Raw genomic sequence first — 19331 nt, 5'->3', positions numbered from 1 at the left:
AACCCTTACTTTTCATTTTTTTGGAACTGCTATCTATAATCTAATCCTATATTGGCTTTGGCCAGACCCCACCTTTCTCAGACATAGCTGTCTGTGTAGATGCCCGCCTGGCTGGCTGATAGCATAGTGGTGGGCTGTGCCATCTGAGCACCTACTTTACACTAAAGCTGGGCGGTATATCATTTGTTTGTTTATTTATTAGGATTTTAACGTCATGTTTTACACTTTGGTTACATTCATGACAAGAACGGTAGTTACTCATTACACAAGATTCATCAGTTCACAAGGTTATATCAAACACAGTCATGGACAATTTAGTGTCTCCAATTCACTTCACTTGCATGTCTTTGGACTGTGGGAGGAAACCGGAGCACCCGGAGTAAACCCACGCGGACACGGGGAAACATTCAAACTCCACACAGAAAGGACCCGGACCGCCCCACCTGGGGATCAAACCCAGGACCTTCTCGCTGTGAGGTGACAGTGCTACCCACTGAGCCACCGATATACCCGCGGTATATCGTAAATATAAATGACCATATTCAATATATTTCGAGTATGCATAGAATACACAGGTTACCTTTTGAGAACGTTTAAAACACAAAAGCGCTACGCGGAACGCTTTCCTTCGTGTATGAGCATTAAAGAGCTGTGCCCTTATCTATAGTAAAGATTTAATCGTTTTGCTCACTCTGTGTGCAAAACAACTCCGGTTCAAGAGATTCAGATGTATAAACCAATCAGAACTTTCAAATTTAGATTTTGGGTAGAATCTCTCTCTTCACTGGTTGTTGTATAATTGACAGATAAGTGAACGAATTACCAGTTTCAGCTTTCAACCTCGACAGCCGAGAGAAAAAATTAAGTTAAATTATCGACGGTTTTCATTAGTTAGGTGGATAAACAGTTAAATATGGATTTTTATATTCTGGAAATATTCTGGAAATATACAAGACAGCCTCCAAGGTAAGCTGCGGTTATGATTTTATACTGCTGTGTGGTTGATCTGGGTCGCAGTGCTGCTGTTTACCGTGCATTTTTATTTTGCAATGATAGCAAAGCATTATAAAATATTAAACGTTTTCGGGATTTTTTGATGCTCATTTATTTAAAGTAAAACAGACAGCATAAATGTGATTGTGAGATTCTGCTGGTTTGTTTAATATAAATATGAATACAAACAGAGTCTTGTAATAGTACAAAATATAAACACTGTAATTAGTCAGAATTTATCAGAACTACAATGTTTTGTGTTTTTAAGAGAACTTATAAACAATATAAGGTAAAATATGGGCAGTGGCCTGCCATTGTACTTTAAGTTTACATTATATCGTATCTCGCCACTTCTCAAAAGCATGTAGAGATATGAGTTTTTTAGCCCAGCCCTACTTTACACATCAGCAAATTTATAATCTAGGTTGCTATGTATAAATTTGTACCCTGAAAAGTGTAACTATTTTTTTAGAAATGTATTTATTTATGTTTAGTTACCCATCTAATAGTTTAATGTGTATACTTTTATCAGTCATAAAATTGTGTTTACAGATACAGTATGACTAATTCAGTATGGTTGGAATTCCCAATCATGGTAAAAAGGGAAAAACAAAAGTTGCACAACTGCTGGCCCATATAAGTAAATAGTGCCTGAGCAGAGGTAATGTTACCACATACTGTCCTGATAAGCCACTGCTTAACCTCTGCAGATTTTCACCATTCACAAGAGATTTTAAGAACCCCTGTAAGATGGTAAGATTTAAAACATATTAATAAGTGTAAAATAAGTAAACTAAAAATGGTACTATGTACTCATGGGCTGACTGATATTTCTGTTTGAATGAACTTTGTTTTCATGAATGATAGAAGGATATGTTGATAAAAATAATCTATTAAACTTGTATTAATTTGTGGATTATTTGTTCAATTAGATTTTCTTATGGATTTTATGGATGAGTGTGGCAGTCCAGTCAAAAAGTCTGATGTTCCAGCCTTTGGATTGTGCGGATATTTATAACGACAGTACTTACACAAATGGAGTGTACATGATCTACACTGCAGGTCCCACCTCTGGCCGCTACGTGTACTGTGACATGTACACTGATGGCGGGAAATGGACTGTAAGTGCCTACTTATTTTGCCTACTTTTTGGATAAGTATGTATTTTATTGCACATATTTGTATATTAGGGTTCCAGTGCCACTTCTACACACGGGAATCAGGAAGAGTGTACACCTTGGACAGGGCATCAAAAGTAAGGCCCTACCTATTTCATGACCGTAAGAATGGTGTCATGCACCATAAAATTTGTTGTTTCCTGTAAAATATGCAATTTGCTGTAAAATTCTAAATTTAAGGTTTGTGTTTAGCAATTAGCGAGGTGTTTAGTTTTCAGCGAGGAGAACCTCTGGTGCTCCTCTGCCCTCCCTCCTGGACTTGTATTCTTCAAGAACCAAGAAACTGGCAGAGAAAATTATTACTGACTCTTCACACCCTGGCCATAGCTTCATTCAACCCCTCCCCTCCGGCAGGCGCTATACAGTGTGGCACACCATCCACACTAAAACTTTCAGATTCAAGAGCAGTTTCTTCCCACAGGCCATCTCCCTCCTAAATAAATAAATGACAGACAATACAGACTTGAGTGTGACAATATTCACCTGCTACCAATTGACTAAATATTGTAGTACTCATCCTACAGCTGTGTACTTTACTATTATTTTTTTAAATATTCCACATGCTGCTAGCTTACATTATCTATATATTACTGTATATTGCCATCGGTACGTTACCATATATTGTGTACCTCTGCTTATATACACGTCTCTTGGGTTGTCATGGTGATGGTGGACGCTGGCGCATTTGGCTGCCGCTGCCGTTGCCGTATTTTGTCGTATTTTATTGTTTTATTATCGTTTTTCGTTTTCATCTTTTTACACACCCTGTGGCTCTATTTCTTTTTATGTCACTTTTGATACTTTCATTTGTTCTTTGATACTTTTGTTCTTTCTGCTGTGCATTGCGTGACGTCTGCGGCTGGTGGTGAACGGTGGATGAGTTTGTTCCTTGGATCGGCACAATGTTGAACTATTCCGTTGACCAGCTGATGAAGTTCAACAATTGCACTACTCCATCGTGCGTTCTGGTCATCAAACAGCTTGGACTCTTTCGCCGGCCTCGTTATATTCACAGGGGCTCACGGAGAAAGCTTGTTTATTTTCGAAACGGTAACGCTATTCCGTCCTTCTGGTCAGCCGTGCGCACTGTCGCTCAGCAAACACGTCATCAGAGCACTGCTGCCTTGCACACTAGTAGCGGCGTCGTCTCCATGACAACGCTGTCCACGGAGTGGGATGGGAAACGCGGAGTGAATTCTGCACATGATCTTGTCCGCAATTACTCATTGAATTTCAGACCTATTCATCTCAGGTGTGTTCAGCCTGACACATCGGCGCTCAGCTGGCCTGTCCGGGTACGCCCACTTCGCCGTAGAAGAGAGGGAGCGGTACAGTCAGACTCACTTCAATGCATCCCTTCAGTGAAGCCTGCTTTCAGAGCCAGAGGTGTGATAGGCAGTAATTTGCAGAAAATATACTGTGCGTCTCCGTCGGAACTGGAGTATCGCTCTATTGTACAGATGGCACTTATAAATGCCCGTTCAATTTCAAACAAAACTTTTATGCTGAATGATTTTATTTCTTCTAAGGATCTTGATTTTATGTTTATAGTAGAGACGTGGATGAAGCCTGGTGAGAGCAGTCAACTCTCCGAACTGTGCCCACCAGATTATAGATGCTTTAATTGCCCAAGATTAACTGGGCGTGGGGGTGGACTTGCTGCTGTTTTTAAAAACAGTTTAAATTGTTCTCCTGTGTCTTTGGGGGTATTTGAAAGTTTTGAACTGCTGGCTTTTAAAGTTTTAAGTGATAACCCAGTGCTTTGTGTTGTAATTTATCGGCCACCTAAGACAAATGCATATTTTCTTTTAGAATTCTCGGAATTGTTGTCATCCATTGTACTTGACTTTGATAAGATTTTATTGTTAGGGGATTTTAACATGCATGTAGATGACAGTGCAAGTGGATGGTCCAAAGAATTCTTAGATACTGCTGAATCTTTTAATTTTGTGCAACATGTGTCAGGCCCAACCCATGTTCGTGGACATACTTTGGATTTGGTTTTTACTTTAGGGCTTAGTCTAAATTCTCTGTGGTCGGAAGATTTGGGAATTTCTGACCACAAATGCATTTGTTTTGAGTCTATCTTTCAGTCTAAAGCTGCAAATTCCAAACACATTAGATGCTCTCGGCTTTTTAATGAAGACACAGCGGCAAAATTTTCAGCTATATTTAATGATTTATCTGCACCATTATTGCAGTCTGCAGATCTTACTGTTATGGCTGATTCTTTTAATGATTTATGTTTAACAGTTTTAGATGAGGTAGCTCCATTTAAGACCAGATCTAAATTAACAACTCTATCTCCTTGGTTAAACAGTGAAATTCTGGATCTCAAAAGGAAACGTAGACAGGCGGAGCGTAAATGGAAACAGTCCCAGCTTCAGGTGCACTACCTGTATATGAGGGATTTGATGGTGGTGTACAACAGTAAAGTTAAGGATGCAAGAGCTGCATATTTTAATAACTTAATTACTGTTAATAGGCATAGGCCAAGGTTCCTGTTTTCTACCATTGATTCTCTCATTAATGGTGTTGAGTTGAACAGGCAAGATTCAGACATTGGATGTGAACAGTTTTTAGAGTACTTTTTAAACAGAATCACTGAAATTAGAGCCAATATTTTTCCTCCTTCGGATTGTGTGGAAATTTGTCCTGTCAGCTATAACAGTGATATTTTAAATTGTTTTACCCCTATTTCTATGGATGAGCTAATGGGAATCGTGCAGTACCTGCAACCATCTTCTAGTTCATTTGATGTGATTCCTCCTAACTTTCTTAAAAAAGTTTTGAAATCAGTGGGTCCTCTTTTGCTAGCCATTGTGAACCTTTCTCTTAGTTCGGGCATTGTACCAACCTGTTTTAAAGTGGCAAGTGTACAGCCTCTTTTGAAGAAGCCAGGCCTTGACCCAAATGATTGTGCTAGCTTTAGACCCATTTCAAAACTTCCTTTTCTATCAAAAATCTTGGAGAAGGTTGTGTCTGATCAACTTCTGCACGCACTGGAAGAAAATAATGTCTTTGAAAAATTTCAGTCTGGTTTTCGAAAAAAGCACAGCACAGAAACTGCACTGGTGAGAATCTTAAATGATATTTTAATGCACTCAGATTCAGGGGAAATAACAGTGTTGGTTTTACTTGATCTTAGTGCAGCCTTTGATACAGTAGATCATGATATCCTAATAAACAGGCTCAGTGAATGGATTGGCATATCAGGATCAGCACTGGATTGGTTTCGGTCATTTTTATCCAATAGGAAATTTTCTGTTTCCATTGGAGATAAGATGTCCTTGAAGGCTGATTTTACCTGTGGGGTACCTCAGGGTTCTATTCTTGGCCCTGTTTTATTCTTATTATATATGCTCCCCCTGGGTAATTTAATTAGACGTTTTAATATTTCTTTTCATTTTTATGCAGACGATATGCAACTGTACCTCTCTGTTAAACGAAATGAATTCAGTGGATTAGGCAATCTAACTGAGTGCATTGCAGCTATCAAGAATTGGATGAATTATAATTTTCTTAAATTAAATGAGGACAAAACCGAAGTTCTAGTTGTTGGTCTAGACAACATACCCAGAGATTTGGAGATGGCCCTTGGTTCTCTCGTTTCAAGAATTAACACTTCCCCAAAAAATTTGGGTGTTGTGTTTGATTCTCACTTGCAATTTTCTGGCCATATAAATAAGCTTGTTCAGTCTTGCTTCCTTCAGCTAAGAAATATTGCAAAGCTTAGACAGGTTTTGTCTTTTCAAGACTTGGAGAAAATCATCCATGCTTTTATTTCATCTCGACTGGATTACTGCAATGCTTTGTATACTTGCCTCAGTCAAGGAGCTGTGTCAAGACTCCAGATGGTTCAGAATGCAGCTGCTCGGCTTTTAACAAAAACTAGACGTAGAGACCACATCAGTCCAGTGCTGGCCTCACTTCAGTGGTTGCCAGTAAAATTTAGGATAGATTTTAAAATTTTAGTTCTTACCTTTAAGGCTCTACATGGGGAAGCACCTGATTATATTTGTGAATTGCTGGTTCCTCACAAAAGTTGTAGGTCTTTGAGGTCATCTAATAAAGAGCTTCTGGTTGTGCCCCGTACCAAACAGAGGCGGAAAGGGGACTGTGCTTTTTCTGTCCAGGCTCCTAAATTATGGAATAGTCTCCCACTCGATATCAGACTCTCTGAGTCTACATTAACCTTCAAGAAATGTCTTAAGACACATTTTTATTCATTAGCATTTCAGAGTAGTGATCTTAAGCAATGGGGCTGACGTTCTTTGGTAAAGTGTTTGTGTATGTATATGTGTGTATATATATGTATGTATGTGTAGTTAAAGTGCATTTAAAAATTTTATTTGTGCTATTGTATTAATGTTTTTATGTCACTGTGTAGCTTTTATGATTATTAATTTTTGTGTTTTTATTGTATTATACTTGACCGCATTGTAAAGCACTTTGTGGCTTGGTCCTAGAAAAGCGCTATATAAATAAACTTTACTTACTTACTTACTTACTTATATGTACATACATACATTGGTCACTGAATACTATACATACATATATGCACACGTCCATACATTTTCTATATATTGCCTGTATATAGTCTTATAGTTTGTATATTTTTATGTTTCATGTTTAATTTTCTTGTGCACTGTCTGCAACTTGTACATTGCTTGTATACTGTATTTATACTAGAGAGATACCATCAGCCGGAAACAAATTCCTTGTGTGTATCCACATACTTGCCAAATAAATCTGATTCTGATTTAAAAATTTTCATTTACAAAGCTTTGAAGTGCCTCATGTTTATTGGTTAATTCGCACTATGCGGCAGTTCTACCAATCCTACGGCAATTCAGTTAGCAGTCAGTTAGTCAAAAGGTCCAAGATGTTGGTTAGTCAAAATGTCTGTGTACAGCAGCACAAACACGACTCAGGTAACTGAGTTTGGAAAACTCCCAACCAATTCTGTGGATATTGGTGTGGCGTGGGGGTTGGTGTCAAAGCACAGACGAGAATTTTTGAGACCGTTGCTGGATTTACAATCAACCATTAAGTTAACCATGTAGTTTATTTAATGACTGTTGTGAAATGTGGCACTTTCCTGTAAAAATCTGTGAAATCTGTGATTTTTGAAAAACGAGGTAGTGAATTTAGTCACATCTAAAGCCAATTTAAAGTAGCAAATTCACTTCCTGCATGTTTTTCGTGGGTGGAAGAGTACCTGGTGTAAAACCCACCAGACACAGAAAGATTATGAAAAACAAGTTATGATTGATAGACTAACCAGAGATGACGTCTTCATGACCCATGCAGTTGTGCGTCAGTCACTCTACCAGCTGTGCCACAGTTTTTAAATCTAAGCTATGCAACAAAGATGCAAAACAATAGGAACAATAACAGTACAGTGTTTTACTTCCTAATTATTCTTATAAAAGATGTGATTTTGATTTGATCAGGTGTTTCAGAGAAGAATGGATGGCACAGTGAACTTCTTCAGAGGATGGGATCAGTACAAGAATGGCTTTGGGCATGCAGCTGGAGAATACTGGCTGGGTAAGTTAGGATTAAGTGATATTTGTTTGTAACCAAAGTGTAAAACATGATGTTAAAATCCTAATAAAAAAAAAAACATTCATGACAGGAACGGTAGTACAAGGTTTATCAGTTCACAAGTAGGGATGTAACGATACACTCTACCCACGATGCAATGCGATTCACGATACTGGGTTCACGATACAATTCTTTCCCGATTTTTTAAACTGAAATTGAAGACAAATTATGTAAATATAAAGTTTCCTTTTATTATTTCTCTTAAAAAAAGAAAATAAAATACTTTATTTGTGCTTATCTTTTATTTATCTAAAAAATGAATGCCCTTTCATTTCTGAGGTAGGTACAAACTATGCAAAACAACTTTGAATTAAGCCCAATTTGGCTGAAACCCCCCAAATCTGGCAACCAGGCGTATAGCGTCAGTGATGTCAACCAGGAGAGGTGAATAGCGCCAGTGCCCTCTGCTGTTTAAAGTGAATATCGATTCATTTTACTTGTCAAATCGATTTAAATCGTGGAATTTTTTAATCAGTTATTAACTGTCTTGTGGTGCATCGTTATATCGAACACAGTCTTATTTAGTGTCTCCAATTCACCTCACTTGCATGTCTTTGGACTGTGGGAGGAAACCGGAGCACCCGGAGGAAACCCACACGGACACGGAGAGAACATGCAAACGCCACACAGAAAGGACCCGGACCGCCCCACCTGGGGATCGAACCCAGGACATTCTTGCTGTAAGGCGACAGCGCTACCCACTTAGCCACCGTGCCGCCCGATTAAGGGATATACCCAACAGCAACAATGATGGAAATGTGATAAAAAGCAACTAAAACATTTTAAGACAGCTTTGAATTCTAATTGTCTGGTTTGCTATTGTGCTTATAAAATATGTACCACCCAAGTAGTGCTTTAGCATTAATTATTTGGACACTGCTTAGTGCAGATATGGGTCTCCAACTTTTTCTTTATAAAACTTTAGAGGCAAAACATATGAACTTTTTCAAAGCTGTTGTACCATCATTTATTTTATACAACTACAACCGCCATACATTATTTTCTGCTACCTGTACTACTGTTCATCTTTAAATAGATTAAATATTATATTGGTCTGCAATGAAACAACCCAGAGAAACAATGTATGTTTTTATTGTGATTAATCCTGCAGAAGTTCGGCAAAATGTTCTGCTGGCACTATAACAAAAGCCATTTTATTTATATTAAAGTAATACTAAATATTAGTGTCAAAGGGTTCAGATAAATGACTCCACATTTATGGCACTTAACCTTGGACAGGCTTTTTTTCTAACCATCTTTGTCCTTATTTTATCTATTAGGTTGACTGAAAGAACCATAATGGCTCTGATTTATGGCATGTGGGCTTATCATTATGCGTGATTGGACTTTGGGAGATGATATTTTTGTTCAAACTATAAAACACTTTTTGGGCAGTAATCACAATATTTAGTGCTTTTTTTTTATTTTTTTTTTTTATTTTCTATTCCCCCCCCTCCCCCCCCCCCCCCCCCCACACACACAATTTTTCTCCCCTAATGTAGTCATGTCCATTTACCCTGAATGCGTCCTCTATACTGATTCGACCCTTGACCGCTGACTGAGGACGCCTCTCAACTGACATACTCCAGCACTCCAGTAAAAAAGTATTGTCACATAAATAAATTTGGCTGGAAAATTCTGAACCTGGCAACCCTGTAGTGACATCAACCAGGCGAGGTGAATAGCGCCAGCGCCCTCTGCTGTTTAAAGTGAATATCGATTCATTATACATGTAAACCGATTTGAATCATTACACATGTGAATCGATTATTAACTGTCTTATGGTGCATCATTACATCCCTATCAATACCCATTCATGCCAGCATTACCTCCCTTATAAAACTCCCTTAAACTGTCAAGTTAGCTCTTCTTTGTGCTCCTTTTAGTCAAATACCTGTAAAAGACAATGTACAAAGCATTGCTTTCTGTTGTTTTTTTATATTTGTACCAACTTTTTTGGAACTGGGGTTATAAATGATTAAAAAGTGTTTTTTCTTAACAAACTGTTAGGTAAAAACCTTTCTTGTTAAAATCTAGGACTGCAAATGAGCAGAGAGAAATAAACTTTGCACTTAATGGCACTAAATGTGGTAGATCATCAGTGGTGTTCTTATGTTGACATACTAATTAGTATGCCATGTTAATTAGTATGCTAATCAGTATGACAGTTTGGGACACATCATCAGTCTTTTGATTAAAATTCAATTGTTGTTTTTTTTTAATTATCATGTATACCTGCAATTTTTTCATCACTGTGTCAGACTTTTGAATCAAGGGTACTATTTATCATTGTTCACTCCATACTTAATCTAAAAAGGATGCACCACAGTCAAATGCATATTTTACATTTGTAGCTTTTCACACTACTTTAATCAGTTGGGCAGCAGAGTGGCTCAGTGGGTAGCACTGTCATAAATGTAACCAAAGTGTAAAACATGACGTTAAAATCCTAATAAACAAACAAACAAACTTTAATCAGTTACACATCATGAATCCATAAGCTACAGAGCAAATGGATCGATAAAACAAATTCTTTTCTATTTATTTTATCTTGCTGTTTGATTACAGGACTGGAGACTATTCATCATCTCACCCTGAAGAAGAACTATGAGCTAAGAGTAGATGTGGAGGACTTTGATGGAAATAAGGTCTATGCCAAATACACATCCTTCAGCATTTCTCCAATGGCTGTTAATGCAGAACTGGACGGCTACAGATTGGCGGTGTCTGGTTTTCAAGATGGTGGTGCAGGTATGTATTCAGGATTGTCCAGTTTTGCTCCTAGTTTATTAAGTAAACCTACAGCTAGACTTAATCAGATAAACCAATCATTTACAATGTCATTAAAAGGTATTAATTCCATTCCCGTAATTCTATTTTTCACAATGTATTGTTGAAGAAAAAAGAAAGTAGTGAATCAAATTTAGAAATATACTATTTAAAAACTGGGCAAAATGGTATCCATGGGATATATGCAAGAAAACATTATATGAACATTGTGGTTGTGGGGTAATGCGAGAATGCTTTGCTACTTCAGGGCATGAACAACTAGCCATAGTTTTTTTTTTTTTTTTAAATATTTTTTCCCCAATTTTTATCCCCCAGTCTAGTCGTGTCCAATTACCCTGGATGCGTCCTCTATACTGATTCGACCCCTCACCGCTGACTGAGGACGCCTCTCAACTGACATGCCCCTCCGGCACGTACAGTCAGTACAGATAGTGCATTTTTCACCTGCACGAGTCGAGTTCATACACTTGACGGGCACCGTGTACCAGTTATGAGGACCTATGATCCGACTTCTTATACCCTCTAACCCTGAACAACAGCCAATCGTTGTTCATGCTGCCGCCCAGCCCAGTCAGAAAGGCAGAGCTGAGATTCGATACGATGTATTCGAAACCCCAACTCTGGTGAGCTAGCGTACTTTACCGCTGCGCCACCTGAGCGGCAACTAGCCATAGTTAATGAAACCCTAAATTATGCTCTCTTCCAGAAAATCCTAACAGAGATTATAGAGTAAATACAGTCATTCCATGGTCCGAAGCTCTGAAGCACAACTGTGTAATGCAACAAGACAACGATCCAAAGCACAGGAGCAAGTCTACCTCCTAATGGCTTAGAGAAATCAAAATGTAGGTTTTAGAGTGGCCTAAGTCTAAGTTTTAAGTTAATTCCTATTCTAATGCTGAGGCTGGACTATAAATGAGTAGTTCATGCTCAAAAAGCCTTCAGTTGCAAAGAGGAGTGGATCAAAATTCCTTCATGGCTATGTGATTGCTGATAAATGTGTTACACCAATAACTATGAGTAGGAGGCATTAACTTCTTCGCACAGGTGGTATAGCGTGTGCAAAACCTTAAATAATAATTATTTAAATCTTTTGTTTTGTGTTGTGTCAGGTTCTTATTCTGGCATTGTCTGCATGAGGAAATGAAATCAGTTAGTAAAACAAAATATGAAAAAAAAAATTACAAATTATATGTTACATTTTTATTGTGTTTTATTTAACCGTTTAATAATAGCATTAACTAAATGAGCACTTGATAGGTGTTAATTATAAACCGATGATTAATACATGATTTAATTTGATTTCATGTGTATACAGGAGACTCCTTATCCTACCACAATGAATCAAAGTTCTCAACCTTTGACAGAGACCAGGATTTGAATGAGGGCAACTGTGCCGTTTTATTTGCTGGAGCGTACTGGTACAACTCCTGCTACTTATCTAATACCAATGGACTCTACACATGGGGAAAAGACTCACAGCTTGGTGTCAACTGGAGGTCCTGGAAAGGCTTTATTTCAGTAAAAAGCATCACTATGATGATGAGGCCGGTTCATTTGACCTGACCACTAAGAATGTCATAAAATTGTAAAAATGCTGTCCAAGACACCTTGACTATTATATTTACTAAAGGTAGTGAGGGACCATATCTGATCCTAATGATACCTTCCTAAAGTAATACTTTCAATAAGTGTACTAGTAAGTAATTAAAAGCTTTTTTTTTCAAGTGGTGTCTGCATACTTTTGGCCATATGGTGTACATACAGTATAGCCCAGCATTTTCATATTGGAGCAGTGTTAGTGAATATGAAAAATTGACTGCAACTTCCAAAATGCAGCACTACTTATCATTCGAAGATTCTTAGCTTTACAAATGGTTACAGACACAACCCCTGTATATACAGTGGAAAGAAGCTGTGGCAGTAATGAAAACCTAAATTACACTATTATATCTCTTTCATTCCATACTCTCATTTTTTATTCTAATTAAAGAAGCTGACCAAATTCATTTTAGTGTTTCCATCAACAACAAAATAAATGAATAAAAATCAGTTACTAAGATAATGAATCAGAATCACAGTTTATTAGGTTCAACATTTTTCCCTAATTAAATTAGACACATATTTTATGTCACTAATAGGGATGTAACGATACACTCTACCTACGATGTGATGCGATTCACGATACTGGGTTCACGATATGATTTTTTCCTGATTTTTTAAACAAAATGAAATTGAAGACAAATTAGGACAAAGTTTCCTTTTATTATTTCTCTTTTAAAAAATAAAATAAAATACTGTATTTGTGCTCATCTTTTATTTATCTAAATAATGAATGCCCTTTTATTTCTGAGGTTGGTACAAACTATGCAAAACAATGCTGCACATTTCTCTTTTAGTGTAAAAAAAAACTGAAATGAAATTTTAAACAAATCCCACAATAAATAAATAAATGAATAATATAAATAAAAAAAGTAACCTCACATAAATACATTTGGCTGAAAAATTCCAAACCTGGCAACCCTGTAGTGATGTCAACCAGGAAGGTGAATAGCACCAGTGCCCTCTGCTGTTTAAAGTGAATATCGATTCATTATACATGTAAACTGATTTGAGTCGTTACACATGTGAATGTGATTTTTAACTGTCTTGTGGTGCATCGTTACATCCCTAGTCACTAATGTTTAATTAAGCAGTAAAGACCAGAAAGGAGTTTTATTTTTACCTTCTTTCCTTCTGTGTTGTCTGCACTAACATAAGAGAGTTTCCGTCGAACGTAGAAGAGCATGTCGTCCTCACGAGATGACAGTTTCTCCATGAAGTATGTGGAGAACATCCATGTCCAGAAAACAATCCGGTCATCCTTAAAACACCCTGAAAAAAAAAAGTCAGGTTTAAACACAAGGCTACAAAATTGCATCTTGCTGATAAATGCAAAAATTAAATCAGCCATCTGTACAATGGACTCAAAAATGTTCATATGCTTCAATCTTCAGATTTTAATACTTTCTGCAACTGTTCTTTTTTAGCAACTAAATGAAACATACTTTTTTTTTTACAAATAAAAACTTCATTAACTTAAACTTCAACGTCATTAACTGTAGTTCTTTTTTCATTTTTTTTTTTTTTTCAACAATCTGTTAAGTCAAAACCATAGATACAGCAACTTAAATCATTAACTTGTGTAGAAAATTATATAATTCTATTTAACTTTGTGGCAGAGCCTCCTAATTCTTTAGACCTAATTATTTTGACTATAACCAGTGTTACTGGGAACAGTGGCTCTCTGTCAAGGTTTTTGCAAATTTGGTCACTGGTTGTGGTATTGGTTAACTATGTCTTTTTTAAATGAATTTTACATGTTTTCTATTAATACCTTTGTGAATCTAGGGGTTCTGAAGTGCTAAAAAAGGCCAGTAGAAAAATGAACTATTTTATAAAACTCTCAATAATAATAATATACACTGATCAGCCATAACATTAAAACCACCACCTTCAATGGTCAGGACCCCCACAGGACCACCAGAGAGCAGGTATTTTTTGGGTGGTGGATCATTCTCAGCCCTGCAGTGACACTGACATGGTGGTGGTGTGTTAGTGTGTGTTGTTCTGGTATGAGTGGATTAGACACAGCAGCCCTGCTGGAGTTTTTTTTTAAATACCGTGTCCACTCACTGTCCACTCCATTAGACACTCCTACCTAGTTGGTCAACCTTGCAGATGTAAAGTCAGAGACGATCGCTCATCTATTGCTGCTGTTTGCATTGGTCATCTTCTAGACCTTCATTAGTGGTCACAGGGCGCTGCACACAGGGCGCTGTTGGCTGGATATTTTTGGTTGGTGGACTATTCTCAGTCCAGCAGTGACAGTGAGGTGTTTAAAAACTCCAACAGCATTGCTGTCTTATCCACTCATACCAGCACAACACACACTAACACACCACCACCATGTCAGTGTCACTGCAGTGCTGAGAATCATCCACCACCCAAATAATACCTACTCTGTGGTGGTCCTGGGAGAGTCCTGACCATTGAAGAACAGCATGAAAGGGGGCTAACAAAACATGCAGAGAAACAGATGGACTACAGTTAGTAATTGTAAAACTACAAAGTGCTCCTATGTGGTAAGTGGAGCTGATAAAAATGGACAGTGAATGTAGAAACAAGGAGGTGGTTTTAATGTTATGGCTGATTGGTGTATACCAGATGGAATGCCTTTGTCATATATGCATATACACATGTACAGTAAAATGAAATGTTGGAAGCTTGTTTGGAAGCTGGGGTCAGAGTGCAGGGTCAGCCATTGTATGGTGCCTCTGGATCAAGAGGCACTGAACTGCTGGGCCAAGGGCCCAACAGTGGCTGCATGGCTAGAAAAAGGGAAATTTTTGGGCTGCACCTCATCCCAGAACTTTATTCTTTTCATTTAAAGGTCATTTATGTAACCAGCTGACTTTGCTGATAATAATCACACTTTTACACTCAGTATGAATCCATGTGAGATGATGTAATAGATTTTAATGGAGGCTACTAAGCCAGTTCTGGGCCTAGAAAGAGACAAAAATGACACATATCTAATAAAGCATCAGTCAAAACCATTTCTCTGTATGCAACACAGTCCTTCACCTCTTTTACACAAAAATATCATAAATATTAGGGACGTTTGTGTTTAAAGATTACTCTGTTACCAGTAACTGGCTGCCTTCATTTAATGAGAAAACAGGAAGCAATTTCAGGAAATTAGCAGAAGAACAAAGATTTTGTCCAGTGGGAGTGAATCTGAAAAGAGAAGTATACACATATTTTTGGCATTTGGATCATGGGCAGACTGACAACAGGCAACCACATTTTCTGTTAAAGTATGTCAGTAAAATATACCAATAATAATGAACTTAAATGTGAATACTTGGTTGACCTCTCCATAAAGCCAATCTTTATAACAAAAGCGTGCAATAAATCAAAGCACAGTGGCCAAAATCCAAAACACAGCAAAAAATATACAGTATATATACTGTATATAACCACTGCTTACCTTAGCTTATGTTCTTCCAGATGCTGTGAAATTTATAAGCGTGTGTCCCATTAGGAACAGAATCCGTTATTTTGTAAATGTGCTTATAATTAAAACACTACAAACTTTTCCCGGTTGTGAAACTGAATAAATACAAATAACAGCATTTCTTACTAAAAATTAAAATCAGAAGGTCTGACTGGTTCAGAAAGCAGTCTTTCAACCATTAGCGCCAATTCTGTAAGAGCGTTCTATTCACCCCAGTTGTGAAGTGCACTACATAGTGTATTCCACTATTTTAAGTGAGATTCCAATCCAAAGGTAACAAAAATGTTCAAATAAAGTGAACTTCAAACTGTGTAGGGAGTGACGCTTCATCACGACGTCAGAAGCTGGCTGTAACATTTAACCATTGCGTGCGTTGCGGGTTAAGACGGCTGGAGCATTATTAGAGAGCAGAACATTTATAATAATAATAATATATATACAGTGTATCACAAAAGTGAGTACACCGCTCATATTTCTGCAGATATTTAAGTATATCTTTTCATGGGACAACACTGACAAAATGACACTTTGACACAATGAAAAGTAGTCTGTGTGCAGCTTATATAACAGTGTAAATTTATTCTTCCCTCAAAATAACTCAATATACAGCCATTAATGTCTAAACCACCGGCAACAAAAGTGAGTACACCCGTAAGAGACTACACCCCTAAATGTCCAAATTGAGCACTGCTTGTCATTTTCCCTCCAAAATGTCATGTGACTCGTTAGTGTTACTAGGTCTCAGGTGTGCATAGGGAGCAGGTGTGTTCAATTTAGTAGTACAGCTCTCACACTCTCTCATACTGGTCACTGAAAGTTCCAACATGGCACCTCATGGCAAAGAACTCTCTAAGGATCTTAAAAGACGAATTGTTGCACTACATGAAGATGGCCAAGGCTACAAGAAGATTGCCAACACCCTGAAACTGAGCTGCAGCACAGTGGCCAAGATCATCCAGCATTTTAAAAGAGCAGGGTCCACTCAGAACAGACCTCGCGTTGGTCGTCCAAAGAAGCTGAGTGCACGTGCTCAGCGTCACATCCAACTGCTGTCTTTGAAAGATAGGCGCAGGAGTGCTGTCAGCATTGCTGCAGAGATTGAAAAGGTGGGGGGTCACACTGTCAGTGCTCAGACCATACGCCGCACACTACATCAAATTGGTCTGCATGGCTGTCACCCCAGAAGGAAGCCTCTTCTGAAGTCTCTACACAAGAAAGCCCACAAACAGTTTGCTGAAGACATGTCAACAAAGGACATGGATTACTGGAACCATGTCCTATGGTCTGATGAGACCAAGATTAATTTGTTTGGTTCAGATGGTCTCAAGCATGTGTGGCGGCAATCAGGTGAGGAGTACAAAGATAAGTGTGTCATGCCTACAGTCAAGCATGGTGGTGGGAATGCCATGGTCTGGGGCTGCATGAGTGCAGCAGGTGTTGGGGAGTTACATTTCATTGAGGGACACATGAACTCCAATATGTACTGTGAAATACTGAAGCAGAGCATGATCCCCTCCCTCCGGAAACTGGGTCGCAGGGCAGTGTTCCAGCATGATAATGACCCCAAACACACCTCTAAGACGACCACTGCTTTATTGAAGAGGCTGAGGGTAAAGGTGATGGTCACGCCAAGCATGTCTCCAGACCTAAACCCAATAGAACATCTTTGGGGCATCCTCAAGCGAAAGGTGGAGGAGCGCAAAGTCTCGAATATCTGCCAGCTCCGTGATGTCGTCATGGAAAAGCATTCCAGTGGCAACCTGTGAAGCTCTGGTAAACTCCATGCCAAGGAGAGTTAAGGCAGTTCTGGGAAATAATGGTGGCCACACAAAATATTGACACTTCAGGAACTTTCACTAAGGGGTGTACTCACTTTTGTTGCCGGTGGTTTAGACATTAATGGCTGTATATTAAGTTATTTTGAGGGAAGAATAAATTTACACTGTTATATAAGCTGCACACAGACTACTTTTCATTGTGTCAAAGTGTCATTTTGTCAGTGTTGTCCCATGAAAAGATATACTTAAATATCTGCAGAAATGTGAGGGGTGTACTCACTTTTGTGATACACTGTATATATTATGTCACACTTAACTAATGTTAACACATGCTGACGCTAGGGACTCGTTTGTTTACGAGTCATGAGTCGAGTCCGAGTAATTTGAAACTCGAGTTCCCATCCCTGGGCGACAGTGTTACCCACTGTGCCACCTTGCTGCCCCACAAAGTCAATAAGGCACACATAAATTAAAAAAAAGCTACAGAACCATTGCAAAACCATTGTAAAATTCGAGGAAGGGAGGGGAAAAGAGGCCCAAAAAAACCTTAAACGAGTGATGAAATACAGAGACATATTTTTACTGAAGTAATAATTTAATAAATAAACAATAATCAATATCTGTGAAATTGCTCATAAAATTCAAACCATATTTTCTCTAAACCGTGCAGCCGTACCTAATTTCCATCATAGTTCTATACTGTTTAACACAGGATCAACTATGGGAGTTCACAGAGATGTGAGAGAGACTGGCATGCACTGTTGATGAACTACACATCAAACCCCCTTTGGAGAAGGTTATTTCCAGATGCCAGTTCTGCCACCTCTAGGAAAAAAAGCATCCTGGGTAGAAAGTCAACACATCAGTGATGTATTTCTCACAGTGTTAACTTTCCAAAGGACATGCTGAAGTCGGTTAGAGTAATGAAATATATTCAATGCTTCGCTTTGATATCACACATGAATTATTTACAGGATTTAGGACGTGAGCTTAAGGAACAGTGGCAGCTTTTGGTACAAGCTAAAAGATCAAACCATGCTCAGGAAATATGAACTCATTTGAAAGGTCTGTCTAAATAAAAAGAACGAGAATATACGAGCGGCTCCGACGTGGCAGTTTTGCATATTTAGCCAGCAACAACTGCAGAGCAGAGAATCAATACTTCCTCATGCCTCAGTAAAAGGACGACGGTGTTGCTGTGTATATGGGAACAGGAAATGAGACAACCTCTGAATAAATTACAGACAGACTAAATGGGGTGACCTTGATTTGGGTAAATGTAGGCCAAGCGTTTGCACACATACAGTACAGCTATGTGAGTGACAAATGATATTTTAGCATTTCCCTTGGCACTGTGGATAACAGGATAGGTATTACATATAAAAGTTGTGTTTTTGCCGCTCAGGTGGCACAACGGTAAAACACACGCTGTTCACCAGAGCTGAGATCTCGAATACATCGCATCGAATCTTGGCTCTGCCTTGCCGGCTAAGGCTGAGCAGCTACATGAACAACAATTGACCTGTTGTTCAGATAACGGGCGGGACTAAGCCGGATGGGGATAGTGCGATTACGACCTTTGCTGGCTGGTTGGTGGCGCCTGCACGGAGATGGGAAAGGAGTGCGGTAGAGGGTGTGGCCCTCCGTGCACAGCGCTGTACCGCACTGCACTCGTCAAGTGTAAGTGATAAGATGTTCGATTGCTGTGCACGTGTCAGAGGGGGCGTGGAGCAGCCTCGTCCACCCCAATCAGGAGCAGGGACCAGCATTAGTGAGAGGATGATTGATGGGTAGAAATTGGATGTGCTAAAGTGGGAGAAAAGTTGTGTTTTAAGCCTCTGATACACAATATGACTTAAAAAACCCTACTACATTTACATTTAAAGCATTTAGTAGATGCTTTTATCCAAAGTGACAATTATG

At 38.5% G+C, this 19331-nt stretch overlaps 2 protein-coding genes across 2 annotated transcripts in view; one reads left to right on the top strand and one right to left on the bottom strand.

Annotated features, from left to right (window-relative positions):
- Positions 1-19331, bottom strand: part of kiaa0930 — a 64301-nt gene that overhangs the window by 22073 nt on the left and 22897 nt on the right. The window contains exon 2 of the mRNA XM_062996445.1: positions 13297-13445. Within this exon, the coding sequence (XP_062852515.1) occupies positions 13297-13445 (149 nt within the window). The remainder of the gene's footprint in view (positions 1-13296; positions 13446-19331) is intronic.
- LOC134315667 (microfibril-associated glycoprotein 4-like) lies at positions 1679-12873 on the top strand. The gene is made up of 5 exons (XM_062996446.1): positions 1679-1746; positions 1926-2114; positions 7628-7724; positions 10350-10532; positions 11890-12873. The coding sequence occupies exons 1-5, from the start codon at positions 1744-1746 to the stop codon at positions 12135-12137; spliced, it is 720 nt and encodes a 239-aa protein (XP_062852516.1). The 5' UTR covers positions 1679-1743; the 3' UTR covers positions 12138-12873.

This window comes from Trichomycterus rosablanca, chromosome 1 (assembly GCF_030014385.1).
Source record: "Trichomycterus rosablanca isolate fTriRos1 chromosome 1, fTriRos1.hap1, whole genome shotgun sequence".
NCBI lineage: Eukaryota > Metazoa > Chordata > Actinopteri > Siluriformes > Trichomycteridae > Trichomycterus > Trichomycterus rosablanca.
Note: the sequence above shows the minus strand (reverse complement) of the source record. Positions and strands in the feature narration are given on the sequence as shown.

What these genes read in the sequence shown, in the direction of transcription:
- LOC134315667 (XM_062996446.1), top strand. An exon ending in CTGATGGCGGGAAATGGACT is followed by an intron (nt 2,115 to 7,627) that starts GTAAGTGCCTAC and finishes TGATTTGATCAG; the next exon opens with GTGTTTCAGAGAAGAATGGA. An exon ending in AGCTGGAGAATACTGGCTGG is followed by an intron (nt 7,725 to 10,349) that starts GTAAGTTAGGAT and finishes GTTTGATTACAG; the next exon opens with GACTGGAGACTATTCATCAT.